Consider the following 22,982-nt stretch of genomic DNA (forward strand, 5'->3'; position numbering starts at 1 on the left):
AATAAAATCTTGTTTTTGCATTGTTGTGCACACTCATGCACACTACCATGGTTAGTCTACTCTTGCCACAATAACTTGTGTGTATATATATATATATATATACACACACACATATCCATCATTCAGTGACAACATGACAAGAATACCACTGACAAGTGAAGTGAATAGCATTGATTATATCTTTACAATAGCACCTGTCAAGAGGTGGGATATATTAGGCAGCAAGTGAACAGTCACTCAATATGTTGGAAGCAGATGAAATGGGCAAGCAGAAGAATGTGAGTGACTTTGAAAAGGGCTAAATTGTGATGGCTAGATGACTGGAGCAGAGCATCTCCAAAATGGCAGGTCTTGTGGGGTGTTCCCGGTAGGCAGTGGTTAGTACCTACCAAAAGTACTTTACAGAAGGACAACCGATAAACCAGCAACAGGGTCGTGGTCACCCAAGGCTTATTGATCCTTTTAGGGAGCATCGGTTAGTCTGTCTGGTTCAATCCTTCAGAAGAGCTACTGTAGCACAAATTGCTGAAAAATGAATGCTGGCTATGATAGAAATGTGTCAGAACACAAATGGCATCGCAGCTTGCTGCGTATGGGGCTGTGTAGCCACAAACCAGTCAGAGTGTCCAATGTGACCACTGTCCACCACCGAAAGCGCCTACAAAGGGCAAGTGAGCACCAGAACTGGACCAAGGAGCAATTGAAAAAGGTTACCTTGTCTGAGGAATCATGTTTCCTTTTACATCATGTGGGCAGCTGGGCTCGTATTTGTTGTTTATCTGGGGAAATGATAACACCAGGATACACTATAGGAAGAAGGCAGTGTGATGCTCTGGGCAATGTTTTGCTGGGAAACTTTGGGTCCTGTCATTCATGTGGATGTTACTTTGACACTTAACACCCACCTAAACATTGTTGCAGACCAAGTGCACCCCTTCCGGGCAACGGTATTCCCTGATGCCAGTGGCATCTTTCAGCAGTATAATGTGCCCTGCCATGCTGCAAATGTTTTTTAGGAATCATTTGAGGAACATGACAAAGAATTTAAGGTGTTGACCTTGCCTACAAATTCCACAGATCTTAACTGATCAAGCATCTATTGGATGTGCTGGAAAAACAAGTCCAAGCCATGGAGGACCCGCAACTTACAGGACATAAAGGATCTGCTGCTAATATCTTTGTCCAGATACTACAGGACACTTTCAGAGGTCTTGTGGAGTCCATGCATCGATGGATCAGAGCTGTTTTGGTGACATGAGGGGAACCTACACCATAATAGGCAGCTGGTTTTAATGTTGTGGTTGATCGTTGTATATACAGTATATACCAGTGCTCGAAGTGGGGGCGGTATGTGTTGGTATGACATACCTGCACTTCTCCACCCAACATTGGCAGTTAGTGGGGAAAGCAAAGCGGGGGGATGCCATGCTGGAGAGGTGCTCCACTCCACCTATCTTCCCCACTTGTTCATTGGGGGTGCATGCGGCAGCAGCTCCCTGCTCCTCTCTGGTGCATTCTCACTGACAGTGTCGGGTGTGACGTCATCACGTCCCACACTGTCACTGAGGAGCAAGCAGAGGGAAGCAGGGAGCTCCCATGAACAAACAGGAGACAGAAGAAAGAAGAGAGGAAGAAGAAAAGACAGAAGAAAGAAGCTGATAGAAAGGTAAGTAGAAATGGAGGGGGGCAGCAAGAAAAACAGGGTGATGAAGGAGGGCACAATGTAATGGGCACAAGGTGATGCACAGTGTGATGGAGGGGCACATTGTGATTGAGGGAAACAGGGTGATAAAGAAGGGCACAGAGTGATGAAGGAGGGCACAGTGTGATGGAGGGGTCACATTTTGATGAGTGAAGGGTCACATTGTGAGGAATGAGGGCACATTGTGATGAATGAGGGCACAGTGTGATGAAGGAGAAGGCATTGTGTGATGAATGAGGGCACAGTGTGATTTGGAGAGGCATAGTGTGATTTGGAGGGGGCACAGTGTGATTTGGAGGGGGCACAGTGTGATGAATGAGGGCACAGTGTGATGAAAGAGAAGGCATTGTGTGATGAATGAGGGCACAGTGTGATGTAGGAGATGGCACAGTGTGATATGATGGAGGTCACAGTGTGATGAAGGAGGGGGCACAGTGTGATGATAGAGTGACAAAAGTGGGAATTCACTAGTAAAAGGAATAATAGGAGCAGGAACAGGGAGAGATAGAGAGGATCAAGGAGTAAGGAAAGTGCGAGAGAACAGGATGAGAGGCACAGGGGAGAGCAGGTAGGAAGGGAGAGAGGGGGACACCTGCAATGAAGATTTGGGCACATAGGAACAGAGAAAGGAAACAGATAGGGTAAAGATATATAAAGGGTAACATGGAAGATTTAAGGGAAATATTTTGGATAGTTTTATTATAATATTATGGAGATATGAGGGAAAATGTAAGTACAGAAAGGAGACATGAGGGAGAGGTGAAGGGACACAGAGGAAAGTTATTGGCCACAGGAAACATGGGGGACACAAGGAGGATAGCCTTGCATCATTTCAATCATTTCATTTGTTTTATATTATACTATAGAGTATTAAGATGTAATATAAAATTAATTTCACTCTATCAAAATCCATTAACCTTTGGGGAGCCTGACAGTTCATTTCAAAGTGGAAGTTGCATAGAAACACTTTTAAATTTCCATTTCGACCACTGGTACATACTGTATATAAAAACTAGTTTGGTCCGCACTCATGTATCCAAGAGTCATCTCCTGGGGTGCTACTGCAAAATAAAAGCAAGTGTTCCATAAATATTTATAAGTAAAGGGGTGCACTCTCCAGGCTTGCGATGCTTTGGAGAAGTGTACCTTATCCGCGGACCCACCAGTTTTACAGCCTTGCAGTGTATAGTATGTACTAAGCCCTTGGCAGTCATACTTGGGCATATACTTTGTTATTTTTCCAGGGGATACCAAGCATACATATTTTTACATATTATATTTCATTATATTAGATTGTACTTATTAGATTGTATTTATTAAATAATCCCCCAATAAGATAACTTTCTGAGATTCAGGTTATAAATTGATTTAGGGCCACCAAAGAGACCAACATTTGATGAATCCTAAGCCATGAAAATTGATTCACTCATCTCTAGGTGCTGCACTAATTGTCATTAACTATTGAGTACATTTAATATGTCTCACACATGCACAGATCAATCAGTACACTAATTGTGCTATGTATTTATCTTAGCTGCTCTTTGGGTTGTGTTTATTTTATGAAATGAAATTTATAGGAAATAACAAATGAAATGAAGTGTGATTTGTTAAACAGAAGAATATGTCGTCGTCTCACAGATTTCATAGTAAATAAGCAATGTGTATGTTAAAGTGTCAGTTATATAAGTAAGGAATGTAAATATGAAAGTATAAATACATGTCACTATCACTGTTCTGTCTTGCCAGATGAATTTTTAAAACAAATAAAGATTTTGTGCTCCCGCACATTTAAGTATATTAGGCGGGACCTTTTCACTAGTGGTGTGATAAGAGCAGATATAGGGCCTTATGTAGAGTTGCACATAAGTACATTTTTTTGTGTACAATACTTATTTCCATACTGAGCATTTGCAAAATTTGGGTCTGCATCACAAAATATCACTAAATGACCGTATCTGGAATTGAGTGGACCTTGTCTTCTGCTACATGCAATCAGGTAGATCTTAGTCAGTGTTAGTCATTTTAGAATGTTTTCTGCAGATAATCTAATTTTCTTCATACCTTATTTCCAGGATCTTTTTTCTGTTGCTTAGTACTATTTCTATGTTGTGTTTTTTATGTATTTTTGTAGGATATTAGATAACAACAAAGTTGCCAAGATCGTTCCTGGGGCATTCAGTGGCCTGAGTTCTCTATATTTCCTGTAAGTCTTCTTCTGTATACTTAACAATAATTGAAATAAGTCAGATCAGATTATTTTTGAGTAAATCAATGTGCAGGCCATGCGTATGCACCACCTTGTGAAGTTATAATCTTGTAAAATTTGTAATTGATATACAGTAATTATCTACTTGGTAAATATGAGATGCTCAAAAATCTTTTAAATTGATTTGGCATTATTCACACATAGCATTGATTTTTTTTACTGCTTACTGAATGAGAAGTAGCAGAATAATGCATTTGCGTTTTGATAAATCTATACAAATATAACTTTTTCCTTCATGCTTCAGAGCAATCAAGGCACAAGGTCATGGCTAATGAAATGAAAAGATTTGTTGTTTGTCAATGACATGCTGTGGTATTAACTTATCAATACCGACGATCTTGTATGTTTCTCATTTAGGTATATGTTGAACAACTCTATTAGTGAAATCCCAAAGAATTCCTTATGTTCAGAAATGCCTCGTCTCAATTGGCTGTGAGTAACTGCTATGGTAATATCTTTCAATAATTACTAGGTGATACCAAGTTCATTTTATATGCATATTTTAGAGAATTCAGTCATCAGAATATTTTATATCCATATTGACTCTTAAGGGCTTGTACACTAAAGCATTGAAAAACCACACTAGTTAAAAGCAGACACAACCGACACTATTCAATTTAACTGAATGTGAGAACTGAATATTATTAAATGTATCTCAAGGCTTCCAAGCAGCACATTAGTGATAGATGACTTAAATGGTTCTACAGGAACAGACTTTGTTTGCAGGGGCTAACATAATTATCTTTTTTCAAGGACAGGCTAGCTGTACTATATATGCTGAGAGTTAAGAACTTTTTTTTACAAAAATGGAAATGTTTGTCTATTTCAACATTAGGTTATACTGTTAAAAAGGTTTGTATTACATTAACTTTCATTTTGCTTTTGTTTTTAACTCAACCCAAGTCATTGGACATAGGAGAAGGAACTATGGCATTATTTATGATGCTGGGGTGATAAACTATATTTTCTATTGCTGCATATCACAGCTATAGAAAATTAGGTTTCACCCTGGTATAACAAAAAAATGTCACCTGGCTCATGATAGAGACTGGCAGCAACAAGAGGAGACTTAACTCTCAACAAGCCAGTACAGGTTCCCTTTGTGCATATGTCAACCAGCTTGCTAGCTCTGGCATGCGCACTAGAACTGGAAGCCGGACTAGGGTGGACAATTCCAGATCTGTAAAAATAATAATAATAATAATAAAGTTTAAAATAAAATTAAATTAAAATGAATGTCAGGGAGACTCCCTGAAATAGGGGTGATCTCCCTCACTCCCTGAAGAGTTTGGCATTCTACCTGATGCCATCTGTGGCATGATGACACAGTTCAGAAATTGTGTCCTATGTCCATGTATTGATGCCTATGGAGGTGGCCATTTTCATGGAGACCAAGATTTAATTAAAGACTGACAGGTAAGACAACATGACTTCAGTAATGGAGACAGAAATGTAAAAGACACTTCAATCTGTAGAGATTCATTAGCTGCTTTTCTTTAACGCATAGTTGCCTACTCTCCCGGAATGTCCGGGAGACTCCCGCATTTCTGGAATAACTCCCGGGCTCCATGGAGAGCAGGGCAACCTCCCGGGCCGGTACTCACCCCCGCAATAGATAAGTGGTGGGGGCGGGACTTAATGACACAAATATTGTGTCATCTTAGCCCCACCCCCTGCTGTAATTGGCCACAATTGTGCCAATTGTTTAGGGGCGGGGTCAAAATGATGCAATTCGCCAAGCCCCGCCCCCCCACACCCACCTCCCCCGGGATCTCCCTGAAGCCAATGAGGAAAAGTTGGCAAGTATGGTTAAGGCTTGATAACAGTGTTTTGTATATTAGCTAGCCAAAATGGGGTCTGCTTTATTTCCTGGTCACTAGAATCTATACACAAACACAGCATCAGAATATATACACACACATATATGCTTCCAATACATGATCTCTATACCTATCTATATAATCCCCAATACATTAATTTGCTTACACATAACTTTGATGAGACCAAATGTTTGCCTATATACTCAACAAAAACAAAAAAGAATGCAGATTATTAGCAGTGTAAATAACTGATTATAAGACTATGCTTCAGCAATGCACTCTCATGCACTGTGCAAAGGCTATGAAAATGCACCTTGTTTGATTTGTTGGTATATGGTAAAACATACTGGGCCTGATTCATTAAGGAAAGTAAAGCAAAAAAAATTAGTAACTTTGTACCTTGGCAAAACCATGTTGCATTGGAAGGGGAGGCAAATTTAAAATGTGATGGCAAATTTATAGTTGAGGTAAGGCATGTTATATATCAACTTTAAATTTCATTGTATAAATAAAGCTATCAAGTGTTTATGTGCTACATGAAAATACAGTGAGTATGTATCTGATGTGCAAAATAATAAACTCATTTGCACCCATTGTATTGTAACATGATTTTGTCCAGGAAAAACATTATATTTTTGCCTTACTTTCCTTAATAAATCAGGCCCACTGTGAGCCACTATATATATCGTTCATACCTGCGTCCCGGCTGTCATGACTACAGCTGTCAGGGAAACGGCCGGGATGCTGTTCTAGACAGTGCCGCGTCCCGGCAATGCTGGACAACCGGGCGCGTGCGCTCTAGTCTAAATACCATTGGGCTAAATTAATTCCACTCCTTCCTGATTGGTCCCTTTGAGTGTTTAAGGCAGGGAGGGCTTAGCCTCCCTGCCGGTTATAGCATTTATTCTCTGTGGATAGCTGACTTGCTGTGTGCTGTGTTGCTGCCTCCTAATAGATTTCCTGTTTTGACTTTGGCTTTGTTTTGGACCAGCGTGAACCCTGATTGCCCCGACTTCTGCTTGTTATTTGGATACCCCTGCTTGCTGCCAGCCCTGACCTTTTGGCCTGTCTTTGACTACTCTATTTGCTTCAGACCCCTGACCTCAGCTTACGTCTGTTCACCAGTTATCATCTGGATTCCCTCCTCCAGCCTTGCCACTGTGGGTTTGTTAATAAACTTGCACTACAATAGAGTTAAGACCCGGGGGCATCCGAGTATCTGTGAGCACATCAAGCTCTACGGGAAAGGCAGCGGCTATAGACGAAGACCCCTTAGACTGCTAAGTTCTGTAAGTTTATTACCAGACCGGCCAGCCTAACATTATAACCGAGCAAAATTTCAAGGAGGAACTGGCCTGGGTGGATGAGAGTGGGACCAGTCCAACTCCGACCCAGGTTCTGGCTTGTCAAATTTAGCCCTGTCCCAGATGGTTCAGGGATAATCGCATCGGCAGTCTGCACAGGAAGAAGCCTCCAGGATTTCACAAGTCACTCTGGCACCTGGGGCAAAACCCAAATTAAATTTGCCAGACTGGTTTTCTGCGGACAGAGCTTTGTTCCAGAATTTCAAGGAGAGCTGCAAGCTCTATTTCCGCCTGAGACCCTGGTCTTTCGGCTCAAAACAGCAAAGGGTTGGTATCATTATCTCCCTCCTTCAGATTCATCATCAGTCATGGGCCTTTAGCCTGGCTCCAACATTGCAGTCGGTGGATGCTTTCTTTAATGCCTTAGGTCTACTCTATGATGATCCGGATCGAGTGACCTTGGCTTAGGCCCATCCGGCGCTTTGCTGAGGAGTACTGTGCTGAATCTACTGACAGTAAATGGAATGATCCGGCGTTACGCAGCCAATTTTGCTTAGGTTTGTCTTGACAGATCAAAGACGCTCTTGTGCAGTATCCTTCTCCATCATCTCTGGAGACCCTCATGCAGCTCGCCATAAAAAATGACAAGCGTATCAAGGAGAGGAAGGTGGAAAAGGAGGTACCATTGTTTTCATCTTTGTTTGTTCCCGTATCAATGGACACTGAAAAGCCAATGCAATTAGGAGCATACCGTCTTTCTTCAGAGGAAAAGAATAGAAGATGGACCCAAGGTCTTTGTCTATACTGTGGCATCAAGGGTCACCTTTCCTGCTCCTGACCTAACAAATTGGGAAAAGAACAAGCCTAGGGCATAAGGAGGAAGTTTGCCTAGGTCTGCAAGTCATCTCCTCCAAAAATGCAGTCTTAGTTCCTGCACGCATATCTCACGATGCTTGTTCTGTTGCTGTCTCAGCCTTTATAGATAGTGGTGCCGCTGGCAACTTTCTGGACATTGAATTTGCTTAGTCTTCTGGGATCCCTTCTCTGAATCTTGATTCTGCTATCACTGTCTGTGGCTTGGATGGCGGTCCATTGCCTGGCGTCAAAATTGCTTATGAAACAACTCCGCTGCAGATAACTGTGGGGGCTCTTCACTCAGAAACCCTGTCATTCTACCTCATTAATTATCTATCTGTTCCGCTAATATTAGGCCATCCTTGGCTCTCCCTCCACAACACTGTAGTGGATTGGGCTGCAGGGGAGATTACTCAATGGTGTTTCCCCTGTTCGCAAGTCTTTTTGATCTTGCCCCTCCTGATTCTGCAACCTGTGTCTGAGCAGCTTCCTCCTCAATACCACGAATTCTGGGACATGTTCTCTAAAAAAGCGGCTGACTCTCTGCCTCCACATCGTGAGTTTGATTGTGCCATTGATTTGATTCCAGGTTCCAGATTACCCAAAGGGAGGTTGTGTTCAATCTCTGGTCCCGAGACCAAGGCCATGCAAGAGTATGTAGAAGAAAATCTGGAAAAAGTTTATATTAGACCTTCTAAATCCCCAGTAGGAGCTGGATGCTTCTTTGTATCAAAAAAAGATGGTGGATTGCGGCCTTGTAACGATTTTCGGGGCAAAATTACAATTAAAAACACCTATCCTCTTCCCCTCATCTCCGTGTTATTTGACCAATTAAAAACTGCTACCATCTTTACCAAGATTGATCTCCTTGCAGCATATAACCGTATCTGCATTAGAGAGGGGGACAAATGGAAAACGGCATTCAACACACATTCTGGCCATTACGAATACCTGGTCATGCCGTTTGGTCTTTGTAACGGGCCTGCAGTGTTTCAGAATCTCATTAATGAAGTGCTCCGCAAATTTCTTGGCCAATTCGTTGTCGTGTATTTGGATGATATCCTGATATATGTACAGTCCTTGTCGCTACATCGGACCCATGTTAAACAGGTCCTCCAAAACTTTGTGTTTGCCATCTCTTTGCCAAGTTGGAGAAGTGTGAATTTGGAGTACAGAAGGTATCATTCTTGGGGTACATAATTTCCTCTGCTGGTTTCTCTATGGATCCAACTAAAGTCCAAACCATCCTAGATTGGGTACAACCCAATAATCTCAAAGCTATCCAGAGGTTCCTGGACTTCGGAAATTATTATAGAAGATTTATTCGTGGATTCTCAGATCTAGTGGCCCCTATTGTCACTCTTACCCGTAAGAGAATGGATCCCAGTAATTGGTCTTTTCAAACGATAACCGCATTTGAAGCCCTCAAAAGGGCATTCATTTTTGCTTCTGTCCTCAGACACCCTAATCCAAATGTACCCTTTGTATTAGAGGTTGATACCTCTGATGTAGGGGCTGGCGCTATCCTCTCCCACAAAGACCCTCATACTCACTGTCTGCATCCTTGTGCATATTTTTCCCGTAAATTTTCTGTCACTGAGGCCAATTATGATGTACGCAATCGGGAACTTTTGGCCATCAAATGGGCCTTTGAAGAATGGTGTAATTGACTGGAAGGAGCCATTCATGTCATTTCTGTTATAACTGATCACAAAAACCTCCAGTACATCAAGTCTGCCAAGAGGTTGAATCCCAGACAGGCCCGCTGGGCGCTCTTTTATACCCGTTTCAAATTCATTGTTACCTACAGACCCTGATCCAAAAACATTAAGGCGGATGCATTATCAAGAAATTTCATTTTGCATCATGTACCTGTCTCTGAACCACTGCCCATTATTCCACCTTCTATAATTCATGCTGGATTAACTCAGGACTTGGAGGTAGCTCTTCGTAGATTTAAAAAAATAGCCCCCACAGGAACTCCAAGGAACTGTTTATTTGTTCCTGTCCACTTAAGGAAAGTGGTTCTCTCTGAAGCTCCTGACAGCCAGACCATCGGGTATCCTGGTATCTCCAAGACAGTGGAGATTCTTTCATGTTCTGTGTGGTGGCCCTTATTGTGCTCAGATGTCAGGAACTTCGTACTGTCTTGTGAAAACTGTGCAAAGACCAAGATTACCAGGAATTGTCCTTCAGGCCAGCTTGTTCCGTTGTCCATTCCTTTGAAGCCTGGGACGCACTTATCTATGGATTTTATTGTAGACCTTCCATCTTCTGCAGGGCACAACACTATATGGGTGGTTGTCGACCGATTTAGTAAAATGTCTCCTTTTATACCTTTAAGTAGACTTCCCAGTGCACGGAATCTAGCTGCACTTTTTGTTCAACATATTTTTCGGCTTCACGGCCTCCCCACGAACATAGTTTCTGATCATGGCTCCCAATTTGTTGCATAGTTTTGGTAATCTTTTTGTACCCTCCTCGGGATTAACATCAACCTTTTATCCGCATACCACCAACAATCAAATGGACAGCCAGAGACGGTTAATCAGTCCATGGAACAGTTTTTATGATTGTACACCACAGAATTCCATGACAATTGGTCTTCTCTATTACTGTGGGCAGAATTTGCATACAATAACTCATTTCATTCTTCCACTCGTACTTCTCCATTCTATTGCAATTTTGGGTTTCATCCCAGATCCAATTCTTTGTTTTCGCTCAGCTCTTCTGGTCTCCCGGAAATATGTTCCACAACTTCTAATCTTAAGACCATTTTGAAAAAAGTTCAGTCTTCCTTGAGGCAGTCCTTATTTCACTCTAAGATGTTTGCTGAGCATCACCGTACTACCTGTTCTTTTAAAGTAGTTCAGAAGGTCTGGCGCTCTACATTTAACATCAAGCTCAGACAACCTGTAAAAAACTCGGGCCTAAGTTCATTGGACCCTTCACTATCATCAAACAAGTTAATCCTGTAGCCTTCAGGTTAAAACTTCTTTGCTCCCTAAGAATTCCGAACACTTTTCATTGCTCCCTTCTCAAACCGGTGTTCTACTCAAGTCAGTTTCAATTTTTTCAGCCTCTGAGAACACGGTCACTTAATTTGGATGGACGTCAGGAATTTGTGATCGAAAAAATTCTCAATTCTAAAACGTCCAAGGACAACTCCATTTTTTAGTTCAATGGAAAAATCTTGGTCTGGAGGAACGATCCTGGGTCCCACGAAAACGCTTACATGCTGACAAACTTATCAGGATGTTCTTAAAATAATTTCCCAGGAAACCAGGGTGTCACGAGTCCGAATAATATTTAGTGGATCCCTTGTGTCTGCCAAAGGGTAGAACTCACTCAGGAGCGCGGAGTCTAATGAGTAGGAGGTTTTCGCCAGTGACCCCCGTAAGAGGGTATGGACTTCGCTGCTCCTATCCCGCAGGTCGCGGTTTCCTGAATGATTGCTGCCAGAGTAAATAGTGGAGCTTGGAATAACGGGTTGATAACGGGCAGTCAGAGAGGCCCTGGAAACAAGAGCTGGAGAGTCCCAGGTTCAGTGGTGGTACAAGTGGAATCAATACTGGAATATGAAAACTGAGATGTAGATGACACGTCAGAACAACTGCAGATGAATACTGATACAGTAACAGTTGAATGTAAGAAAAAGGACTGGCTGATCCGTAGTTGGTAACTCAGAGCAACAGCAGGTGAATACTAATACAGCAACAGTTCCAATAGAAGTGATGATGAGGTAGAACTAGCTGATCCGTAATTGGTAACTCAGAGCAACAGTAGATGAATCACTGGTAAACTAATAAAGGTGATAATGAAATAGAACTAGCTGATCCGTAGTTGGTAACTCAGAGCAACAGCAGGTGAATTACTGGTACAGCAACAGTTCCAATAGAGGTTTTGATGAAATAGAATTAGCTGGTCCGTAGATGGTAACTCAAAGCGACTGCAGGTGAATTACTAACACAGCAACAGTTCAACAATAGCAGTAATGGAGATAGAACTAGCTGATCTGGAAATGGTAACTCAAAGCATAGCTGGTGAATCACTAATACAGCGACAGTTCAAACAAAGATAGTAGTAAAGTAGAACTTAGCTAATCTGTAGGTAATAACTCAGAGCATAGCAGGAGAATCATTGACACAGCGGCAGTTCAAACAGAGGCAATAATGGAACAGAACTTAGCTGATCCGTAGATGATGATTCAAAGCAACGGGTGAGTTACTGGTACAGCGACAGTTCACATATAGAAGTAGCAGACGAATAGAACTTAGCTGATCCATGAATGGTGATTCAGAGCAACGGGTGAGTTACTGGTACAGCGGAAGTTCTAATATAGAAGCAACAATGGTGTTGAACTAGATTCAGAGCAGCAGTGGATGAGTACAGGTGCAACAGGCGGGTCGTTAGCGGCAGCAGCAGAGAAGACTTCAGCTGATCCAGGACGTACGAGAAAAGCCACAACAGGTGAGTCAGAACAAAGGAAGCCAAATCCTACTGAGAGTGAGTAACTCGAAGAACAGGCATCAGACAGAGGGAAAATGGGAGGTTTAAATAGCGTTCCAAAATGCTAGAACCAATGGGAACAGATAGGAGGTCATAAGTGAGGGTAATAGGTAGCACATGCTCAGAACAAGTTACAGATGATGCTTCGATAATAAAGTTAGAACACCTTGATCACTGCTTACAGGAAGAAGGTAACAGCGCCGGTACCTGTCTGTGGGAGCGGCGTGTGACACAGGGAGTCGGGGTTCCTTAACCCATCCTCAAGGGAGGGGGTACTGTTACAAGCGGCGGCTCCTACCTGCGTCCTGGCTGTCATGACAACAGCCGGGACGACACTTCCGCTTCATGTGTCCCAGCTGTTGTCAGGGAAACGGCCAGGACGTTGTTCTAGTCAGCGTGCGCTCTAGTCTAAACACCAGTGGGCTAAATTAATGAATTTGTTAAACATCTCCTGGAACACATTTAGTCCCTCTCTCCTCTCCTTCCTGATTGATCCCTTTGAGTATTTAGCCTCCCTGCCTTATATAGCGTTTATTCTCTTTGGATAGCTGACCTGCTGTGTGCTGTGTTGCTGACTCCTAAAAGTTTTCCTGTTTTGACCTTGGCTTTGTTTTGGACCCACGTGAACTCTGATTGCCCCGACCTCTGCTTGTTATTTGGATAAAACTGCTTGTTGCAAGCCCTGACCTGTTGGTCTATCTTTGATTACTCTGTTTGCTTCAGACCCCTGACCTCGGCTTACGTCTGACCACCAGTTATCATCTGGATTCCCTCCTCCGGCCTTTCCGCTGTGGTTTTGTTAATAAACTTGCACTACAATAGAGTTTAGACCTGGGGCATCAGAGTACCTGTGAGCACATCAAGCTCTACGGGAAAGGTGGCTGCTGTAGGCGAAGACCTCTACCGCTAAGTTCTGTAAGTTTTTTACCAGACTGGTCAGACTAACACTGTCTGGAATATTTTCTACTTAGAATAATCTCAAATAACTTTTAAATAAAACTACACAATCATGTAGTTTTGGAATAAAATATTTAATAATATTAAACTCTATAGTACCTTCAAAACCAAAATAAAGAATATTACAACTTACAAATGACTCAATAAGACATACTGTAGTTATTTCACTCTACGTAGAATAAATACATTTCAAAAACTGATATAGATGTGTGTTTCATATGATCAGTATTACAGTTTGCAGTGTAAACCTAAACTATCTTCAGAATGGTACTGTACATTTGTGTAAATCCTTTACCAGATGAGCATCATCTGCTGCGACATCTAAAAATGTGTGTGCATTAAACACCCATATATACAATTGACTGAAAAAGAAGCTGTGTCAAATATGCAACTTTAGTAAATGTGCCTAAAAGTGCTCAGTTTAACCACTGGGTTATTATAACTGCTGTACATTTTAGAGTAAAAATCTATCCACCATGTACATATCTGTTTTATAAATTAATGTCTGTTGTCATTAGGGACCTGGAGGGAAATCGAATGCATACCATACGTGACTCTGTGTTTCAGGAGTGTATAACTGTCCTGTGAGTATACCCTTGTTACTGTATAACTGTTCTGCGAATATAACCTTGTGACTGCATAACTGCCCTGTGAGTGTAACCATGTGACTGTATAACAGTCCTGTAAGTTTGATTCACAAGGGCAGCATTAGGGTTTACACTAATCTCTATTCAGCCAGATCTACCTTACTCATACCATAAAAAGCACTTTTAGTAAAACAAGGAAAGCTCAGCACTTGGCTCCCGATGTATACTCTACCCAACGTTAAATGCATAGTAAATAAACAGAAGAAGGTGCAGGCCACCTTTGTCTATTTAGTTTTATCAATGTATAATTGTATTAATTCTACTACTGTCCATCCAATAAACTCTGCCTGTTTCTGTAGCATAAGTGTCTCTGATGGATGCTCTGTTACATTCCAAATGTATTGTATGCCTACTGTTTCAAGTTTTTTATTGTGGGTGCACTCCCCCTTCATTTATCATCATCCAAATGTATTTATATAGTGCCATCAAATTATGTCACACTTTACAATTTGGTATATATCTACTTTTCTAAATCTGTATATGTATTATTTATACATTCCATAATTATATATATTCCCTATTAATATAGATGACATGTATTATACATGACATATTTATATACTTGCAAAAATATGATGAGTGATTATATATCTGTTGAGTGAGTATAACCTTGTGACTGTATAACTGTCCTGTGAGTGTAATTTTGTGACTGTATAGCTGTCCTGTGAGTATAACCTTGTTACTACCACAACTGATCAGTAAGTCTAACCTTGTGACTGTATAACTGCTCTCTGAGCGTAACATTGTGACTATATAACTGTCCTGTAAGTATACACTTGTGACTGTAGAACTGTCTTATTAGTATACACTTGTGACTGTAGCAGGGCCATCTTAACAACATTATAGGCCCCCGGGCAAAGCAGTGCACCGGGGCCCCTATATATAGATATAGATGTATAGATATACAGAGATAGAGATAGATATATAGAGATAGAGATAGATAGATGTACTTGCTCAGTGACCCTTGAAGGTTTTTTTGCAGGTTTTTTCTTTTGCAGGAATATTTATTCTAATTAAGAGCCCTGCCTATGGGGCCCAATGGCCCTGGACTGTAGAACTGTCCTGTGAGTGTAGCCTTCTGACTTTATAACTGTTCTGTGAGTATCCACTTGTGACTGTATAACTGTCCTGTGAGTATAAAGTTGTGACTGTAGAACTGTCCTGTTAGTGTAACCGTGTGATTTTATAACTGTGTAACCCTGTGTCTGTATAGCTATCCTGTGAGTGTATCCATGTTACTATATAACTGTCCTGTGAGTGTAACCATGTGACTGTGTAACTATCTTGTGACTGTATAACTGTCCTGTGAGCAGGGGCGGATTGGTCATAGGCACTACCGGGAATTTTACCGGTAGGCCGATGACCTGAGGCCGCCCGTGTGCCGCCTGACGTTTTTTTTTGGGGTTTTTTTAAACAAGGAAGATGGCTGGCCCCTTTCCCCGGGACCAGCCACCTTCCTTCTAGTGGCCGCGGATCTGTCCCTCCCTCCCCCTCTGCTTGGCCTATCCTGTAACAGCTAAGTATCACATGGGACATGCACCATGTGACAGGTGCCGTCCCATATGAGCAGAGCAGAAAGTGTGGCTGGAAGTGGATGACAGGTAAGTGTGAAGTGGGGGCACTGATAACAGGTGTGTGTGTGAAGGGGGGGCTGATAACAGGTGTGTGTGTGAAGGGGGGCGCTGATAACAGGTGTGTGTGTGAAGGGGGGCGCTGATAAAAGGTGTGTGTGTGAAGGGGGGCGCTGATGTCAGTTGTGTGTGTGTGTGTGTGTGTGAAGGGGGGGTGCTGATGTCAGTTGTGTGTGTGTGAAGGGGGGGCTGATGTCAGTACAGTGTGTGTGAAGGGGGGCTGATGTCAGTACAGTGTGTGTGAAGGGGGGGCGCTGATGTCAGTAGTATGTGTGTGAAGGGGGGGCTGATGTCAGTACAGTGTGTGTGAAGGGGGGCTGATGTCAGTACAGTGTGTGTGAAGGGGGCGCTGATAACAGGTGTGTGTGTGAAGGGGGGGCGCTGATAACAGGTGTGTGTATGAAGGGGGGGAGCTGATAACAGGTGTGTGTGTGAAGGGGGGCGCTGATGTCAGTAGTGTGTGTGTGAAGGGGGGCTGATGTCAGTACAGTGTGTGTGAAGGGGGCGCTGATGTCAGTACAGTGTGTGTGAAGGGGGGCTGATGTCAGTACAGTGTGTGTGAAGTGGGGGCGCTGATGTCAGTAGTGTGTGTGTGTGAGGGGGGGCTGATGTCAGTGGTGTGTGTGTGTGAGGGGGGACTGATGTCAGTGTTGTGTGTGTGTGAGGGGGTGACTGATGTCAGTGTTGTGTGTGTATGAAGGGGGGGCTGATGTCAGTGTTGTGTGTGTGTGTGTGTGAAGGGGGGGCTGATGTCAGTGCTATGTGTGATGACAAGGGGGCGTGTGGCAATGTAATGTGGGTGTGAAGTAGGTGGTGGCTAATAGGTGCTATTTTGTTTGTGGGGTGATGGGGTAATGTAATTTAATAGTGGGGCCTATTCATTTAAAATGGGGTGGTTTGGGGGCTATTAATTGAATGTGGGGGTGAGTTTGGGGACAATGAGGTCTATTTATTAAATTTGAATATGAATTATTTAATGCCAGGATAGTTGGGAGAAATGGTTATATTTATTAAATGTAAATGCTATTAATTTATTGCTGGGGCTCTTGGAGGGAGGTTTATTTAATCAATGTGAATGCTAGTATTTTAATGTTGGCATTGGAGGGACGCCTTATCATTATATGTGAGTTATTTTGATTTAACACCAGAGCTCCTTAGAGTTTCTAAATTTCATGTACCCATTTTCTTTTCTAGATAGGGCCCCCAGCATTTCAGGATCCAGACAAAGTGGCAAACTGAGCAAGAGACACCAGAAACCACAGGTAGGGAAAGCAGCAAGAACAGGTAAGAGAGAGCAGGACAGTCTGCCAACTGTATTTTTCTATATTGGCAGTTCCTTTGCACCCTGTTATTAAATAAACACAAATATGTACAGTCATGGCCAAATGTTTTGAGAATGACACAAGTATTGGTTTTCACAAACTTTTAGACCTTTTTGTCAGATATTGCTATGGTATACTGAAGTAAAATTACAAGCATTTCATAAGTGTCAATGGCTTTTATTGACCATGTCATTAACTTTATGCAAAGAGTCAATATTTGCAGTGTTGACCCTTCTTTTTGAAGACCTCTGCAATTTGCCCTGGCATGCCGTCAAACAACTTCTGGGCCACATACTGACTGATGGCCGCCCATTCTTGCCTAATCAATGTTTGGAGTTTGTCAGAATTTGTGGGTTTTTGTTTGTCTACCTGTCTCTTGAGGATTGACCACAAGCTCTCAATGTGATTAAGGTCTGGGGAGTTTCCTGGCCATGGACCCAAAATTTTGATGTTTTGATCCCTGAGCCACTTAGTTATCACTTTTGCCTTATGGTAAGGTGTCCATCATGCTGGAAAAGGCATTGTTCACCACCAAACTGTTCTTGGAGGGTTGGGAGAAGTTGCTATTGGAGGATGTTTTGGTACCATTCTTTATTCATGGCTGTGTTCTTAGGCAAAATTGTGAGTGAGCCCACTCCCTTGGCTGAGAAGCACCCCACACATGAATGGTCTCAGGATGCTTTACTATTGGCATGACACAGGACTGATGGTAGTCCTCACCTTTTCTTTTCTGGACAAGCATTTTTCCAGGTGCCCCAAACAATCTGAAAGGGGATTCATCAGAGAAAATTACTTTACTCCCGTCCTCAGCAGTCCATTCCTTGTACATTTTGCAGAATATCATTCTATCCCTGATGTTTTTACTGGAGAGAAGTGGCTTCTTTGCTGGCCTTCTTGACATCAGGACTTCCTCCAAATGTCTTCACCTCAATGTGTGTGCACTCACACCTGCCTGCTGCCAATACTGACAAAGCTATGCACTGGTGGTGCCTCGATCCCGCATTCTTGGGTATATGCAAATTGCCATCATAAAAACTGAGACAGCAGACTTTGTGAAAATAATATTTGTGTCATTCTCAAATTTTGGCCATGATTATGTATTGTGATGACATTTTCTGTTACTGGTTTACTACTGCTAAATTTAGTTGCTCATATTGTCCTACTTACTATGTATTAGTCAAAGTGTATCCATCACTCGTACACAGAGAAGGCAGCCATTATGTGGGTGAACCAATAATCATACCACCCAACTGTCCTGATTTTAGCGGGACAGTCCTGATTTAGGGTTCTGTCCCGCCCAGGGACATGTTTGTCCCATGGGTGGGAATGTTGGATGAAGGGTGCTATGTAAAGGGGAGTCTAGCACTTTACAGGCCTCTGGTTGCATAGTCGACTTTGTAGTAATCCCGCCTCCTTTTGTGCTTGCCCCGCCTACAGTTGATATGGTCCCGCCCACATGAGGCCACTTCCAGAATTTTTTCCAGGGCCACTTTAAGCTCCCAATCCGCCCCTGCCTGTGAGTATAACCTTGTGACTGTAGAACTGTCCTGTGAGTGTAACCTTGTGACTGCAGAACTGTCCTGTCAGTGTAACCCTGTTACTGTATAACTGTCCTGTGAGTATAACCTTGTGACTGTAGAACTGTCCTGTGAGTGTAACCTTGTGACTGCAGAACTGTCCTGTCAGTGTAACCCTGTTACTGTATAACTGTCCTGTGAGTATAACCTTGTGAATGTAGACTGTCCTGTGAGTGTAAACCATCTAACTCTGTAACTGTCCTGTGAGTGTGTTCTTGTGACAGTAAAACGGTCCTGTGAACAGTGTCGGACTGGGGCATTAAGGTCATAGCAAGTCACCAGAGAGGCATGGTCAGCAACTTGAAGGGGCGGAGGGAAGAAAATAAGAAACACTGCCCCAGTCAACCCACCTGTATGATTTTTCTTTTCCTTTCCTTCTGGCTATGTCTGTTTGTCTTCAGTTTCTCAGGAGGCAGCTCCTTCTCTCAGCAGCGTTGCGTCGTCATTGATGGCCGCAACACTCAATGTGCAAAGAGCCCAAGACTCCCTGCTCTCACACATTTTTAGATAGATAAAATTTACAGAGCAGGAGCTATTCGGCAGAGGGTCCATCAACCAATGGGGCCCAGCGGGGATTTCCCCGGTGGGCCCTAACACAGTCCCATGCTGTGTGAGTATAACCTTGCCTCCTGCATTAGTTTGTCTATAATTTCAATATATGTAAATGTTTTGGTATGTCTGTATATTAGCAAAGGCTTAAATATAGGCAGAGGCATCTGACAAATAAATGATGCTGTGATTTTGTGCTATATAATTATACATACTATTCACCACTGCCCCTTCCTCTTTTTCCTTTTGTTTCTCTTGAATTGGCATTTTTTAAATAAAGAGTTAAAGTTGGCATAATATTGCTGGAGGATTAGTTAAGTAGGTGGAACGAAAAACTCAAGTTTCTAATAGCAAGGGTAAAAAGAATTTCCAGTACACTTAACATACATGCTAAGAGTAGATGGGGAGTCAGCCCACAATTTGTCTGCTGTAAATAACAGAGGTATTTTTCATACTATCCCCCACCCCACCATCTCTGGTCTGTATATTTTCAGTAAAAACTAAAGTGGGACCACAAAGATTTGGAGGTCAATAATATTAAATGTGCTTGTCCTTTTGCTTTTCTAACATCTAAAATTGTGAAAAACTAATTTTAGGAGTTTGTGAAGCATCTAAATCTGAATGAGATTAACCTGAAATTTACAAGCGGGCTTGGAGGGGACATAATTTTTGAAATCTGCATATAGCAGTATAATATGAAACTTTGACAGCAGAGACATATACAGTATGAAACCCACTATTTGCTATCAGTAACATACAGAGGAAGGATACCTTTCACCCAGACCCTGTAGTGAATTATATATTTTAGAGACAGGTTATATGCTTACATAGACTAGATTTTCTTTTTTTAAATATAGGCAGCACAATGGTGTGATCTGGTATTACAAAGGAAACCAAGCACATGTTTTGGATAATGGTCTGAAAAGTCAAAGGGGCACGGCTAGAATATATATATATATATATATATATATATATATATATATATATATATATATATATATATATATATATATATAATAAAGAGTATGGGAAAGATAAAACAAATGAAACAAGAATGGGCAGAAAGCTATTAATAATTTTATGTTTGAGTATTCTTTCAAATCAAAGGAGATAAAGACATCAATTTGCAATCATTGGGGGTTGATTAAAATGGATACATTTCTGTGCCAAATTATTTGAAATGGTCCCATAATTAAAGTTGATGAGGAGTGCATTTAGGATTGCGTTGAACAGAAATTTGAGTGGAAAAAGTTATAGAATGGCATTCATTTGTTTTTTTATTGCAGTTCTACATTTGTTGTTTATTTTTTAATTTATCTGTGTAAAATAATTTACGTTGGAAAGATGTTTAGTCCCATGAGAGATTCAGGGAAATAGAAGTTATGGGAATGACAATAAACAGATATATGACCATTTTAAAGATGGTCACATTAGTGATCCTGACATTCATGGGTATTGGTATTGAGTCCCCTCTGACAAGAGCTGGGGATTTTCATCTCAAAGAGAGATATGCTAAATATTCAAGTTGAAAGCTTTAAGGTTGTATGCCCTTGAAGAATATTAAAATTGTTAACAAATATTTTATACTGAGGATTGGTTAAAATCTGTGCTGAGATTATCCTAGTTTTAGATTGTGTATCAGTTCAGAACTTGTGATGGAATTTAGCTAAAGGTGCAAAAAGAATAAAAAAAGACATTCTCTATTGTGTGCATGTGTTACAAACATCCCCTTTAAAGTCCCCTTACAAAAGCAGATGTATTTAATGGAATAACCATGTATTAACTAATGAAACTAACATTTCCCTGAATTGCATTGTTTTGTACCTGTCCAAAATGGTGAGACAAGAGAACATGTGTTCCAGCACAAGAGCTGTGGAATACTTAGATTTAAATAGTATACATTCATTCATATATGTTTACATAACAAAGTTTAGGTAAATATAAACTGTGTAATGTAAACCATCCTGGTAACCAACCTGTAGTCAAAAAACATATTAAAATGTATTTAATGATAAATACAAGTACAAATGAGCCAAGTGTAAGCCAAGAAGGAAGAGGCCCTATAGAAATGCTAAAAGTACATAGGAGGTCCAACCATATTTCATGCTGTCCACAAGATCCTCATTTGCATTTATTTAATGATTGACTCTACTCAGAGCCGTAACGACGGCGGTGCGGGCGGTGCGACCGCCCCGGGCGCAAGCCCAAGGGGACGCAGCTGCGTTCCACTGACAGGAAGTCCGGCATTTGAATGCCGAACTTCCTGCTTGTTCCACTGCGGGCAGAAGCGCCAAGCTATTCCAGGTATGCTTTTGGCAAATTTTATATATGACACCGAGGATTTACCTCGTGAGCGCGGTCAGCGCTGTGCAATAGAACTAGGATCTCTGCACCGTTAATTAGATTAAGGACACCGCTGGACTCCAATCATACTGCTGGACTATTTGAGGTTGGTTTTTAATCTGCTATTGGACCCTATTTTTCCTCCAATATATAGCCACTTGTTTGGACCAAAAGGACATACTATCTTTACACAAAGTTATTTGCAGCTGCCTCTTATGCCCCGATACAATTGGACCCCCGGATTTTGTTGTGTGGAATATAAGCACTGGTTGCAATGTTTATGTTTTTGCACTATATTGATATATGTGGAAAGCACATCTCCCTAATCTCAGTACTACTAACCCACCCATAGGCCTATCCCCTTTACTGGGCTATTTTCCCTTTAATATATGGATTCTGAGCATAACTGAATGTAAGCACTACTAAGTACATACACAGAATGAGATTCAGAAGTTGGTAACAATGTTAATCCCTGAGGCCCATAGAGATGCAATGTCGTAAACTCGATCTGCAGGGAAAGCAAATTAATGATGCTTTTAAAAATGATTCATGTGTATTTAGCTGGTAGGTGACTGCCACAATACACATGTCTTGTAATCCTTAACTGGAAACAATGTTTGGAGAAGTTTGCACGTATTACCTCTTTTCCAATTTATAACAATATTTATACTTTATTTTAAGTTTGTTTTATACACATTTACAGTACATATCCTCATATTTTCCTTAGTTACTGTAATGTGGCTAAAATCCAACAATATGAGACTGTTAACATGTGCATTATAATTGGTAATTTGTAAATATGGACATTGTAAGACATGCATTTGCTATAACGAGTAAACATTCCCACATTAAGTTTTATGTGCGTCTGTCAATGCAAAGTCATGTAAAATACAGGATTTTAAGAGTCCTCTTTGTAACTGTCACTGGGTTCTCTAATATCAGTTTACTGCTTTACTGCATAATGCTTTGTTCTCTATGTAGTTAACAAAAATCAAATAACAGTGTTCTCACATTACTCTATTCACCAGGAAGAGAGCATTAGATTAAACCTAAGCTTTATATGCTATTATTTATATAGCATCACCATATTATGTTGCACTTTACAGAGAATGCTTAATCACATCAGTCCCACTCATTAGAGCTTATAGTCTAAATTCAATAACACACACATTCTAGGGTCCATTTTGTCAGAACAGTTAACCTTTGGACTGTGGGAGGACGTGGACCACACAGAGGAATCCCACACAATCATGGAAAGAACATACCCACTCCACACAGATAGCACCCAGCTTGGAATTTAACCGTTGGACCCAGTGCTGTGAGGCAGCAATTGCACTGTGCCTCCATGCCACCCCATGTTCTTATGGACCTGCAACACTATGCTCTCTTCAAGGTCAGGTTCCTCTACAGTTCACTGCAGGACAGTGATGAGGTATCGAGGAACGCTGCTCAGAAATAATCAGTCTACACCGACAGCTTTACTCGCCTTTTAAGTTGGTC

The 22,982-nt window shown here is 41.5% G+C and overlaps 1 protein-coding gene and 1 long non-coding RNA gene across 2 annotated transcripts in view; one reads left to right on the plus strand and one right to left on the minus strand.

Annotated features, from left to right (window-relative positions):
- LOC142100749 (relaxin receptor 1-like) overlaps nt 1-22,982 on the plus strand; it is a 356,003-nt gene that overhangs the window by 247,725 nt on the left and 85,296 nt on the right. The window contains exons 8-10 of the mRNA XM_075184528.1: nt 3,834-3,905; nt 4,326-4,400; nt 13,932-13,997. Coding sequence (XP_075040629.1) covers nt 3,834-3,905; nt 4,326-4,400; nt 13,932-13,997 — 213 coding nt within the window. The remainder of the gene's footprint in view (nt 1-3,833; nt 3,906-4,325; nt 4,401-13,931; nt 13,998-22,982) is intronic.
- LOC142100750 (uncharacterized) overlaps nt 1-22,982 on the minus strand; it is a 106,162-nt gene that overhangs the window by 426 nt on the left and 82,754 nt on the right. The window lies entirely within an intron of this gene.

Source organism: Mixophyes fleayi, chromosome 9 (assembly GCF_038048845.1).
Source record: "Mixophyes fleayi isolate aMixFle1 chromosome 9, aMixFle1.hap1, whole genome shotgun sequence".
NCBI classification, from domain to species: domain Eukaryota; kingdom Metazoa; phylum Chordata; class Amphibia; order Anura; family Limnodynastidae; genus Mixophyes; species Mixophyes fleayi.